Source organism: Coffea eugenioides, chromosome 11 (assembly GCF_003713205.1).
Source record: "Coffea eugenioides isolate CCC68of chromosome 11, Ceug_1.0, whole genome shotgun sequence".
NCBI lineage: Eukaryota > Viridiplantae > Streptophyta > Magnoliopsida > Gentianales > Rubiaceae > Coffea > Coffea eugenioides.
This window is the reverse complement of record NC_040045.1, coordinates 35549709-35562384: the sequence shown is the minus strand read 5'-3', so window position 1 is coordinate 35562384 and position 12676 is coordinate 35549709. Positions and strand designations below refer to the sequence as shown.

Below are 12676 nucleotides of genomic sequence, written 5' to 3'. Positions count from 1 at the left end.
CGCGAACTCCAACATTTGACGGATGGAGGAGCCCGGTTACTCAACTCTAATTGCTACGGGACCACGCACTCATAGCAACTACTACCTTTTGACGCGAAAATCAACACTTTAGGTGAAAATCCCCGGTTACTCAGTAGTAACTACTAGCGGAGTACAGTCAACTCTTATTTACAACCATGTAGCACAATAACTAAAATAACACAAAAATAACAGCAGCTAACCTCAAATTTCCAAATATGGAGAACTAAAATTAATAATTGGACCTATTCACATGAAAAATGCCAACAATCATTCCCCATGCTTAGAAAAGTTAACCAAAAATAGAAAAAGTTAAGCAATTATTGATATTCACCAAAGAGATATTCCTGAACTCAACCACATCAACTTGATACCTTTTTATTAATAACACTTAGCAATAGCAGAATTAGAGACAACAATCCAACATCAAACTTGGTATTCAAATAAAAAATTGACCACTAGGAAGAAAGAAAAGGAAATAAACGAAAAATAGAACAAATAACAACGAAAATAAAGGAAAAGAAAAAAACTAAAAGCTGAACACCAGAAATACCAGCTGTACCACAGCTCTCCCCCCCACACCTAAATCCGACATTGTCCTCAATGGAGATCATAAAGTAAAGAAAGCGAATAGGACAACTACACTTCCCTGAATACGTGGTGGAAGGTCTCGGGCGGCTATGGAATAGGTGGGAACGGTGGAGTGAAAATGGTGCTACGGTAGTGCGCGGCAGTGAAAGATTGTAGAGGGAAGGAGAGCTCCGACGTGCGTCTTGATCCAGGCGAACTAGAGTGCAACAGAGAACTTCAAACCAGCAAATTTCTAGACAATGCAGCAGTTTCAATCAATGGCCGAGGACGTCCAACAATGTGCTTGAACGCAGTCAATTCCAACGAATATGGCGATCAAACAGACTAGAAGCGGTAATAGAGTATAAATAAATCAACAAATCTCAACAAATGAACCCAATTCTACCCAAAATCGCAACAAATGTTCTAAAGATTTAGCAATTGAAATCAATAGGTAAAATACTCCCAGCAAGTCAATTAGACGCCACCAACAGCAATAAGCAAAGGACGTGGCACAGTAGCCCTCCAATTCAACAAACAAACGCAGAAAATGCCCACCCAAAGGCACTTCAAATGACGCAAGACAGAAACTAGCAAAATAGAACTCAAGTGATACCAACAGGGACCCCAACAGAGCAGTGAATTCAACCAATTTGAGCAAGTGAACCTCAACAAATGTCACCAATTGGACAATTAATAACCCAATTCAGCCGACCAAAATTAGCACTTGAGCCAAGCAACAGGCAATCCAACAACAACAATTCAGAAATTGGACAGAAATAACTCAAGAAAGATGCCCAGTAGTCAATGAGGCAACCAATAACACAGGAGTAACAAATGGTACGTACACTACCCTCACCAGTGCCACTGGTGTATGCACAGGGGAAAAAGTAAATCAAATGGCCAACCCACTGCACCTGATAGATCCGAACACACCCAATAGCACCAAAAATGAGCAGAAATCAAAACGAGAAGCAATTGGCAACTAACTCCCAAATCAACCCCAAAGAATGCACCAATTGTACTTAACGGGACTAGGGACAGTGCTAGTGTGCTAATAAATCAACAAATGTCTCCAATTTAGGAAACCATGGGAATTAAGAGGTTAGTCCTCCATTAATGGAGAACAACCATGCGAAAGAGCTAAGAAAAGAAAACTAAAACTATGCTAAAAACTGTCTCCGTAGCCTTTCTTACAATTGTCTTTTTATAGCCAAAAGGAAGATGATCCAAGCTATCCATCCAGTGGTCCCCACAAATAAGGAACAAAAACAAATCTCAAAGCTTCCTACGTTTCTTTCCTTCCAAAGTCCAATGACTAATGCTTTTCTGTGGTCCCCGCCGCAGATTCCAAATCAAAGTACAAAAGGCAAGGCCTCTTGATGTCTCCTCCTCTTTTTCGTCTTTCATTGCTCTTAGGACTCTTAAGTACTCAAGACACTTCTAATTAGCAGAAGAAATGCAGTCCGCGTATATCACCATGTGGGCCAAGTCTGTGGCTTATTTGAAGTCTCAATTATCTCCAAAAGTCCCTCCTTTTTTGTAGTTTTCTGCTTCAATCCCTGAAATTGGGTCCAATACCAAATATAAGTAAATATTAATAATTAAAACAATATTTGGCAAGGATAAAAAGGAAAATTAACAATAAAATTGCTAACAATTAACACCCTATCAGTAAGATAACTTATTTTATCTCAAGTTGCAATGCCATCTTTAAATACATTAATTGTTTGACCTCAGGCCTACTGTCACCAGGCATGGCAGAGTTGTACCTCCCTAAACAAATTTTCTAATACAGGTTTTTCTTTCTTTTATTTATTTTTTCTACAAACAGGACCATCTCTTTTGGTGCTTAGCTGATGGAAAAAGAAATTATTCCATCTGTGGAAGTTGTACTCAAAATTGGGATGGAGGTGATATGAGTTCTAAATCATAGTACAGGTTGTTGGATAGTGAATTATTTGGAATAATTTAAAAAAAAAATATTGTAACACTTTTTTGATATGATGTAGGTAAAATATAAAGGTAATTAAAAAATTTGTTGATGATATAAGCAAAAAAAAAAATTATACAAATAATTTACAATCCAAATAATTCCATTGTTGTATTCTCAGTCCAGCTCAAGTGTGCCGAGATAGAAAAGGATTATTGTAATAATTTTTTATGATGCGATCCCCTTGAAATACAAAAGTGAATAGAGAATGTGCTATGGCACTAAAGACAAAAATATATTTAAAATGACAATATTACCTAAAGTCTATGAATATTTTCTCAGCCCTTCCCCCTGATTCAGTTAATTTGGAAGTACTAAAGACAAAAATATGATAAACATTCAAAATTTTAGAAAAAAAAAGTTGTAAAACAAAAAAGATATGTGACAAAGCGCTAAAAACACGTACAAACACACACAAAACCAAAATAGATAAGCCAAAAACAGGATAGTGTTTTCGTGCAATTAGCAATAAGAATTCTCTAAAAGGCCGTCAAACCTAAAAAGTAGGGAAACTAAGAAGTAGAAAAACAAAGCTGCTAAAATTCTTATGGCCTCCAGATAATTACCAAGTTTTAATCATTACATTTGATCTTAATCCAATCGAAATCACATTGGCCCATTGGCACTGGCATCGACTTGTCTTCTCTCCACTGGACTATTTAAAAACCTGGTTTCCAGGCGGCTGTCTTCCAGCTGAGTTAGCAGGTGAAAGAACACAGGAGTTGACTTCTTGCAGACTTCTCTCAATTTCTTCCCCTCTGGGCTCTAGGGGACCAGGACAGACAGGAATTTGAGGTAAAGAAAACTAAACTTTCAACACCATTTTAGCTTTGTATGGCAAAAATGTGTTCGATCTTCTTGAGCTTTTCTTGTCCTAATAAAGTTGGTTTCCTTCATCTTTTGCTCTGCAGAAGAAAAAGGTGAATCCATAAGGTTCAAGAAGAAAATGGCATTTCTCAGAATCATGAGTAATTCTTCTCACCTCTGATTCATCCACATATTTCAGCTTATTTGACTTGTTCGTCTGTTCCGAATTGGCCCTCCTGCTGGATTAGTCCGATCTCTGGATGGTACTAATGCTGATTTTCTTGCTCTGTTGGCAGTTCTGTTGTGGGCGGATATGCTTGCAACATATGTGATGTGGATAATGCAGAAATACTTAACAGATGTTTGGAAGCTGGGAGTTACTCGTGCTGCTGGAATCATGAATGTCTACACCGGCCTCACTAAATTTCTGCCGTTAGTCTTTTTCATCTTTGTGGATGCTGGCCTTAGTAACTACGGGAGTCTGCTTCTCTCAAGTATAGCCTTTTCTATTGTAAGTTCTTCCGCTGGTCAACTCCTTTTCATCTAGTTACTTCATTTAATTGAACCATGATTAAACTTCCACTCCACTGTTAGAGACCCATGATTTAACTCTAATGACTCTTAATTAGCTGGAAATTCACCCCTAACAAACTGAGAATATCGAAGTCAATTGTGTCCCTTGATGCAAGAACTTGTATTAATCCAGTTGGTGTAAACTGTTGAAAAGGAATTGTCTTCAGGTATGAATGATTGCTGGGATTGGACATCAATCGTCAGTCCCAATACTAGTTTTGTCCCTTTTGAATGTGTGACCATTAGTTTGAGGCCATTGTGAATTTGTAACTCAAGAACATTAGCTAAAAATGATGATTGGTCTCTCTTGAATTTTACACCTTCATTGGCTGACAGGGTATGGGATTTCTGTCAATGTCAACACCACCAGTTCTACACAAGGTCACAGGGACCTGTAAAGATTATGAGCCAAACTGCCTTGGTCATACACAAAAGGCCCTCTTCTACACAGCTTTAGCATTGATAGCAGCTGGATTAAGTGGACGTGTTGTCTCACTGGTTGCACTCGCCGAGAATCAGATTGAAAAGGATCCAGATGAACCTAGACCCCTAATAAATGTGTGTGATCGATTTGGTTTTGTTCCAGATCTTACACACTACCTGTATACAAACAACATGCTCCGGTATATTGAAGGATATGTGCAGAAGGTCAGTTGCTTTTGAGAACCTACAATTTTGGCAAATGGCGCATACACTCTGAAGCTGAATTGCTTTTTTTTCATGTGTTCATAGGTCAATCCTGGAAATGCTCCACTAGTTGTGGGGCAGCTGCTAGACGATGAATGTCCCGAAGATTTTATTAAAGGCTTGATTCTCTCTGTCCGTTCGCTTCTTCCTGTTGAGCCTCTCGTGGACGAGTGTGAGAAAAGGTGCTTTTTCGTTGCTAAAACAACCTTTACTTAGCATATCGGTGGACTTATTAACTTTGAACTTCTGATTGCAGGAACCGGCTTCGGTTACTTACCCAATTTTTGGAGCATCTTGTGAGTGAAGGAAGCCAGGATGTGCATGTGCACAATGCACTTGGAAAGATCATTATAGACAGTAATAATAACCCTGAGCACTTTCTCACTACCAACCCATATTATGATTCACGTGTTGTGGGCAAATACTGTGAGAAGCGTGATCCTACCCTTGCTGTTGTTGCCTATCGGAGAGGGCAGTGTGATGATGAACTCATCAACGTAACAAATAAGAACTCCCTGTTTAAGTTGCAGGCCAGGTTCGTTGGTTTTCTGTGCTTAATTTGCTGTTTGGTCTGCTGATTGGTTGGTAATGCTTTGACTTGTTATTTGTAGGTATGTAGTTGAAAGAATGGATGGTGATCTGTGGGAGAAGGTCCTGAACCCTGAAAATGAATATAGGAGGCAACTCATTGACCAAGTTGTATCTACTGCTTTGCCTGAAAGCAAGAGCCCTGAACAAGTTTCTGCTGCTGTCAAAGCATTCATGACAGCAGATCTTCCACATGAACTCATTGAGCTTCTTGAAAAGATTGTGCTTCAAAACTCTGCGTTTAGTGGAAACTTCAATCTGCAAAACCTACTCATTTTGACAGCCATCAAAGCTGATCCTTCTAGAGTTATGGACTACATTAACAGGCTCGACAACTTTGATGGACCTGCAGTGGGGGAAGTGGCTGTGGAGGCCCAACTATATGAAGAGGCTTTTGCGATTTTCAAGAAGTTCAATTTGAATGTGCAAGCTGTCAATGTGTTATTGGATAATATCCGAGACATTAACCGTGCTGTGGAGTTTGCATTCCGTGTTGAAGAAGATACCCAATGGATTGTAAAAGTAGCTCAATGTCCTTGGATCGCAAAGGTCCTGATGGAAAATTGATAAATAAGCCGAGCTTACGACTCCCATCATTCAAGGCCAAGAAGCCGAGCTTACGGCTCCCATCATTCATGGTCAAGAATCAGGAGAGAGAGCAGCAGCAGCAAACTGAGAGTACTAAAACGGCTGAAGTTGATCTATCACAACTTCAATTCCAACCACTAGAAGCTATGCTAGCCCTTGCGCAAAACGACAGCGGAAAACTCCCTGGTGCTTGTTGTATATTGCTTGTTCCTGTTGTTGGTTTAATTGCTCTACCATATATAAAACCATGGTCAATTCGGTTTGGAATCCCAGCAATCTGTACATTGGTGGCAACACTTGCATTTGTGCAAGGTACACGTTCGTGCAACAAAGAGGAAAACAGACCCGCAGAAGGAAGTACAGTGACAAATGTTTTCAGAGTCTGTGTGGCCTCCACACGCAAAATGTTTGAAGATCCCAAGCAATATTCAGAGCTTTATGAGAAACATGATACTGACACTCCAAAATTGCCTCATACCAAGGGGCTACTCAGGTGTGACAAATTTTTACCCACTGGTATTTTGTTTTCTATACATTATTTAACTTCCCAAGATTGATTAACTTGTTCGTTTATAAAAACTGAATTCTGGTCAATCATCCATTAAAATCCAGATATACTGGCTCCTGATAGTGGTGCAACAAATTTGTATGATTTTATGCCAAATTTAGTAAGAAACGCATCAATGCTGTGGGCGCCCCCTGCTTCCAAATTCCATGGAACTCTATTTTATCATTCTAACTAGTACCAATGGCTTATGATAGTTTGCTAAACTCTAATAGTGCATATGCTTTCCAATCAAATATCTACATTGCCAGTGGAACGGTTTTAGGGTTGTGAAATTTCCAGCAGATTTATAAATTTAGATTATCTGAGCTCATTTAGTCGAAATGTGAATTTATTATATCCTGTTCTATACTCGGAAAGCATGATGCATTTGATTTTCTCAACTCTGGCTCTTGCTCATTTTTATCCTTTGTGCATTTGGCTCAGTTTCTTAGACAAGGCTGCCATCCGATTGAAGACTGAAATTGAAGAACCAGAAAAATACAGGTGGAGACTGTGCACTCGGACAGAAGTAGAGGAGACAAAAATCATAATCCGCATGATTCCAATTTGGATCGCCTTTGTAATTTGTGGTGTCATTACTTCTGTTGGAAACACATACTTTGTAGAGCAAGCAAACCACATGAATTACAAGATTGGAAAACTAAAGTTGCCCGATTCTGTCATTCTGGTGTTCTATGGAATATCAAAGTTACAGATTAAGTCAATCTACGACGCCATTGGAAGGTTCTCAAGAGAAAAGTATGCGCCCTCAATTGGCATTGCGCTTGCTACGATCTTCTCAGTGTTATGCTGCATAACTGCTGCCGGAATCGAAACTCGAAGGATACATGTGATCAGAAGTCATGGATTGCTAGATAAACCGGATGATAAGATCCCTTTAAGTGCGCTTGTGCTTCTTCCACAGTATTTTCTCCTAGCAGGTCTAGACTCGTTCTTTGAAAACAGTGTTACCCCTTTCTTGACTGATCAGAGTCCCCCGTCGATGAAGAAGCACCTTGTCTATCTCAGTCCAGGATTATCCGGGCTAGGAACAGTCGGAAGTGTTTTATCAGTTTATGTTGTAGGTAAAATTAGTGAAAAGAGAGGAAAACCGAATTGGTTTCAGTACACATTAAATCAGAGTCGCCTGGATCGCTACTATTGGGTGCTTGCTGTCCTGAGTGCTGCAAATTTCCTGTGGTTCGCATTCTGGGCCATATTGTTCCCTCTTAGAGAACCAGGTTCAAATGACAAGAAAGAAACTGGAAAGGTAACATAAAGCCAGATTAACAGCCCTACATTATGTATGAAGTTTGTGGTGGTAGCTGTTTGATAGGGTGCTAATTGTTAGTAATTTTATTAGTAATTTTCCCTTTTATCCCTGCCAAATATTGTGTTAATTGCGGATATCTACTTATATTTGGTTTGTGGACTTAATTTCAGAAAGAGAACAGAAAACTACCAAACCTGAGGATCTTTTTGGAAATAATTGAGACTTCAAACGAGCCACAGGCCAGGCCACAGTGCTGAAAAGAACTGGACTCGTATTCCTTTATTTTTGTTGACTAAGAAGACTACAACCAGAGACTTCGGCAGAGAGAACTTCAAGGCTTGGACCTTTGACTTCGGCAGGGACCACGGAGGAAAGGAAAAGGGCATTAGTCAGTTGGCTCTTAAGAAGAAAGTAACGTACAGAGATGGGAAACAAGAAGCAATTCGGTAGAGTTCCCTTCTTGGACTTTGACTCTTAATTCGGCGGGATCCATGCACTAGGAGAGGCATTAGTCCTCTTTGGCTTTAAAAAGGAGCAGACGTACAGAGATCTGGGATGAATAGTTTTTATCATTAGTTCTTAGCTTAGCTTTTAGCATAGTTTTAGTTTTCTTTTCTTTCTTGGCTCTTTTGATGGCCTGGACCTCAGTTAAATTACGGGGAGATTTTCTCATGAGGCGTGGCTAAGTTTCTGATCTAGTCGAGGAACAACGGAGGACTTGGTTCTACTAAATTTGTGAGATCGAATTAGTTTTTATTTATTTCCATTATTCACTGGTATTCGCCTATCTTCTGCTTTATGTTCATATGGTTGTTTTATTAATCGATTATTCAGGGCCCGGATTCTAGATTAATTCAATAACCTGAAGCTAATTAGGGTAGTTAAATCCGTAATTGTTTAATTATTCTAAATTGGTGGCAACTGGCATGATTGTGTTTGTGTCAGGGAGATAGACAGGCTAACTTAAAGAGACCCTCGTAGCGTGTTGATTGGTTAGAATTAGGCTCTTCTAATTATTCATGCAATTAGGGAATTGAACTTCTATGGTCGTACCTAGGGTTGTTTCCTAATTAGAGAAATAGTCAACGGTCGTACCTTGACTATCGACAAATTGAGGAAGAGTTGGTTGTTTATCGCGTGTATGACAACTATAACTAATTTATCAGATAGTAACTGGAATAATCCTTGCATCTGTGATCGAATTAAGTGAACCATCTCCGAAGTTGTCTCTTGGCTAGAGTTCGTCCATTATTATTTTTATTGTGATAATTAGTTATTTGAATTGTAGTTATTTCATTTTATTTTAATTTATTCCAAGTAATTTAGTTACTATCATTTTCAAAAACCCCCCATATCTGGAACTTGAGAAGAAATTAAATTATCCTCAGTCCCTGTGGATTCGACCCTGCTTACCGCTATATACAGAATTTGTATTTTATTTGAGCAGGTATTTATTATTGCACAGGCTTGACACCTGTCACTGTTAAAAGGTAACAACCATGTTCAACGAGTAATTAAATCGCTCTCAACAAACACTATTTGCCCGCCCTCCACCTTAGATTAAATCGTAAACTATATCATTCTATATATATATATATATATATATATATATATATATAACTTTTAATAGGAAAAGGGTGAGATTTGAGAAGCAAAAAGAAGACGGGTAGTTAAAATCTAGAACCATTAATTTTTGGGGCATCAGCCTAACGATTTTAGTACAACTAAATCATAAATCACAAAAGTGATGAACTTATTACCTTGTTATAAGGGAACAAGGTAAATATAGAAGACCAATTACTAAGTTACTCTTTTAGTTAGATACCAAACATATGTTCTGCAATTTAGTTTAAAAAGAGGATAAAATCAACATGCAAGAAGAAAACCAAATGTACAGCATCAGAAACTAATTGTCCTTCATAAGCTTTCCAACCATACAAACCTCAGTAAACCACTCAAACACAGCACTTTTTTTTTATTTACATTTGAAAAAAAAAAAAAAGGCAGGCTCAGATTGACAATTGACATGCATGGCGGCAAAGTGATAGAAACTGATGCATCAAGTACGCCTATAAGACTCTGTCGGGTGAGCCCATGACATGGACATGGGCCGTGGACCATTTCTAATGGCCACATTATGTGTGGGGCGTATTTGAGAATTGATTGTCAGCAACGAAGGATTTTCTTTTTTTTTTCGTAATTATTTTTGGGGATTAAAAAAAAGTTTAGGAAAAAGAAAAAAAATTATCAAATTGATGGATAGGGATAGAAGATACTCCCGGAGCATTTTTTATCGCTTACACGAATGAATTCTTAGTAATCACCTTATCAAGGGGAGCTACTAGTAGCAAAATTCTAATAGGAGCTTCCTCTATCGTAAGAGCAGGGCAATTTTATTTACGAACTATCTTGGTTATTTTTTAAAAAAAATTTATTGTTCTAATGATAGAGTGTTAATTGTTAGCAATTTTATTGTTAATTTCCCCTGTTATCCTTGCCAAATATTGTTTTAATTATTAATATTTACTTATATTTGGTATTGGACCCAATTTCAGGGATTGAAGCAGAAAATTATCAAAAAGGAAGGACTTTATGGAAAATAGGGAGACTTCTAAGGGCTTCAATTCTTGGGCCCTTGAATTGGTGGGGGACCACAAGCTAGTGAAAAGCATCTAGTCATTTGGGCTCTTAAAAGAAAGCTACGGGAAAGAGACTTGGAACAAGAAGTACTTGGGAGGCTTTGTCCACATGTGTGGGGACCACCTAGATAGCTTTTAGTCATTTTTCTTTTGTTGCTTTAAAAGGGGACAACGTACAGAAGCAAGGGATACATCTAGGGCTTTAGTTTTAGTTTAGTTTTAGTTTCTTTTCTTTCTTTCCTTAGACTGGCCTCTGACACACGCCAGGTGTTCGACAATATCCCCCAACGGGGAGATTTTCTCATGAGGCGTGGTTAAGCTTTTCTAGTCAAGGGGACAACTGACGATTTGGTTCGACAATTACTGTGAGATCGAATTTATTTTAATTGCTTCCTTAATTTATTGGTATTTATATGTTTCCTGCTTTTAATTGCTATGGCCTTGTGTATGATTGATTAGTGCGCAATAATTAATTATTCATATAGGCTATTTTTGCTAAATAGGGGTAATTGAATCCGTAATTGTTCGTTATCTCTACCTCAGTAGCAACTGGCGTAATTGGGTTTATGTCAGGGGAGCATATGATCTAATTTAAACAAACCCTCGTAGCGTGTTTGTTGGTTAGGATTGGGCCTTTCTAATTATTAATGCAATCTAGAAATTAAATCCTACGGTCGTACCTAGGGTTATTTTTTGGGTTAGAGAAATAGCTAACGGTCGTACCTTAGCTATCGAGAAATTAAGGAAGGGTTGGTTGTTTATCGCGTGCATGACAACTATAACTAATCTATTGCTAAATGTTGGAATTATTTCTGCATCAATGATCAGTGCATGAACCATTTCTGATGTGTACCCTTGGCTAGAGTTTCCCCAATCATTTCTTTTAATTAATTATTTTCTGCAGTTAATTTATTTAGTTAGCATTTAATCCAAAACCCCCCATACTTTGGACTCTAGAAGAAACGAATTATCCCCAGTCCCTGTGGATTCGACCCTACTCACCGCTATATACAAAATCTGTATTTTTCTCGAGTAGGTATTTATTATTGCACAGGTTCGGCACCTGTCAATTTTTGGCGCCGTTGCCGGGGACTGGTGCCAGATTGATTTGTTTCTTTTTGAGTTCACCTTGTTTTTATTTTCAATTTATTTTTCTCTTATTTTTTTTATGGCTGCTAACATTCCATATTTTGATGATAGACTGGACTTTGTTCCTGAATGGGGTTATGAGAGTCATGTTTTTCCTAATGATCAATGGGCTGTTGCAAATTGTGGAACTTATTTTGACTCAGGTTATTCAACTGACACATGCCCCGCATTTCAAGACAATCTAAGTGCTCCAATTGATACTTTCGGAGATTTTCCACCCCAATATCAAATGCAGTATGACCCTTATTCAAACGGGTATGATCAAGGATGGTGGGATAATTCCAATTTTGATTATGCGACCGGACCAATGGATTTTCAACAGCAAGAGTCTCAGCAATCATCCTCCGTGTCAGGTATGTCTCTTGAAGAAATGATGGGATTACTAATTGCTAATACAAATCGATTTCATCAGGAGACACAAGCGAGTCTAAATCGATTTCATCAGAAGACACAAGCGAGCCTTCGCGACCTGGCGGATCAAATGCGTCAATTGACATCCAGGATAGAGCGATTAGCTTCTCACCGTGAAGAATTGCCCTCACAAATCAATATCAATCTTGAAGGAGATGAGAGTGCAATTATCTGGCCAAATGACATGGAACTGCAAGAGTTTCAAGGGAACGGATTTAAAGATGCAGTTGAAAAGGAAGTTGAAGTGCAAAAAATGAGACTCCAGGATCAACTCATTCAAGTGAATGAATCCAGTGAACAATCTCCAAATGCGGTGACATCCCCTCCACTCCTTCATCACTATTCTCCTGACTCTTACTCTTCAATTCCTATTAATGAAATTGACTTTATTATACCAGACAATTTTGAATTTCATGACAGGAATAAGTTAAGAGTGGCAATGGAAAAATATCTTGAACCGAAGAATGCATGTGATGGAGGAGTGAATGGAGAATGCAAATTATCGTTGACTTGTTTAGCACCATTTACTAGTCCATGGAAGCCCGTAGCTCGTGTGCTCAAAGATTACTCCATCTATGAGGGTTACCAGGATCATATTGAAGGTGAAGCATTGAAGCGAGCCACAAGATTTTATCCTCCATGAACAAGACATAACAATGTCTAGCCAAAGACATTAAAGAAAGGCGCTTTTTGGGAGGCAACCCAAATATTGGTTTCATTATTTTTAGTTGTTCAATTCTTTCGTTCTGTTGTTTCTCATTTGGATAGTAGTTGGTCTTGATATTTTTCTCCATTGTGATTAGGAAGTGAAATCTTGGCGTGCCCACGCAGTG

At 38.5% G+C, this 12676-nt stretch overlaps 1 protein-coding gene across 2 annotated transcripts; it reads left to right on the top strand.

Annotated features, from left to right (window-relative positions):
- The first annotated feature begins 3498 nt into the window (after window positions 1-3498).
- Window positions 3499-8193, top strand: LOC113753685 (clathrin heavy chain 1-like). 2 transcript variants are annotated; one of them, XM_027297908.1, is made up of 7 exons: window positions 3499-3549; window positions 3685-3899; window positions 4298-4609; window positions 4694-4830; window positions 4905-5183; window positions 5260-6317; window positions 6816-6864. In XM_027297908.1, exons 1-6 carry the CDS (start codon window positions 3528-3530, stop codon window positions 5801-5803), a joined length of 1509 nt encoding a protein of 502 aa, XP_027153709.1. In that variant the 5' UTR covers window positions 3499-3527; the 3' UTR covers window positions 5804-6317; window positions 6816-6864. The 2 variants fall into 2 exon arrangements, with proteins under 2 accessions (XP_027153709.1, XP_027153710.1); XM_027297909.1 differs by lacking the exons at window positions 3499-3549; window positions 3685-3899; window positions 4298-4609; window positions 4694-4830; window positions 4905-5183 and adding an exon at window positions 7815-8193 and having other exon boundaries at window positions 5808-6317; window positions 6816-7641.
- The last annotated feature ends 4483 nt before the right edge of the window (window positions 8194-12676 follow it).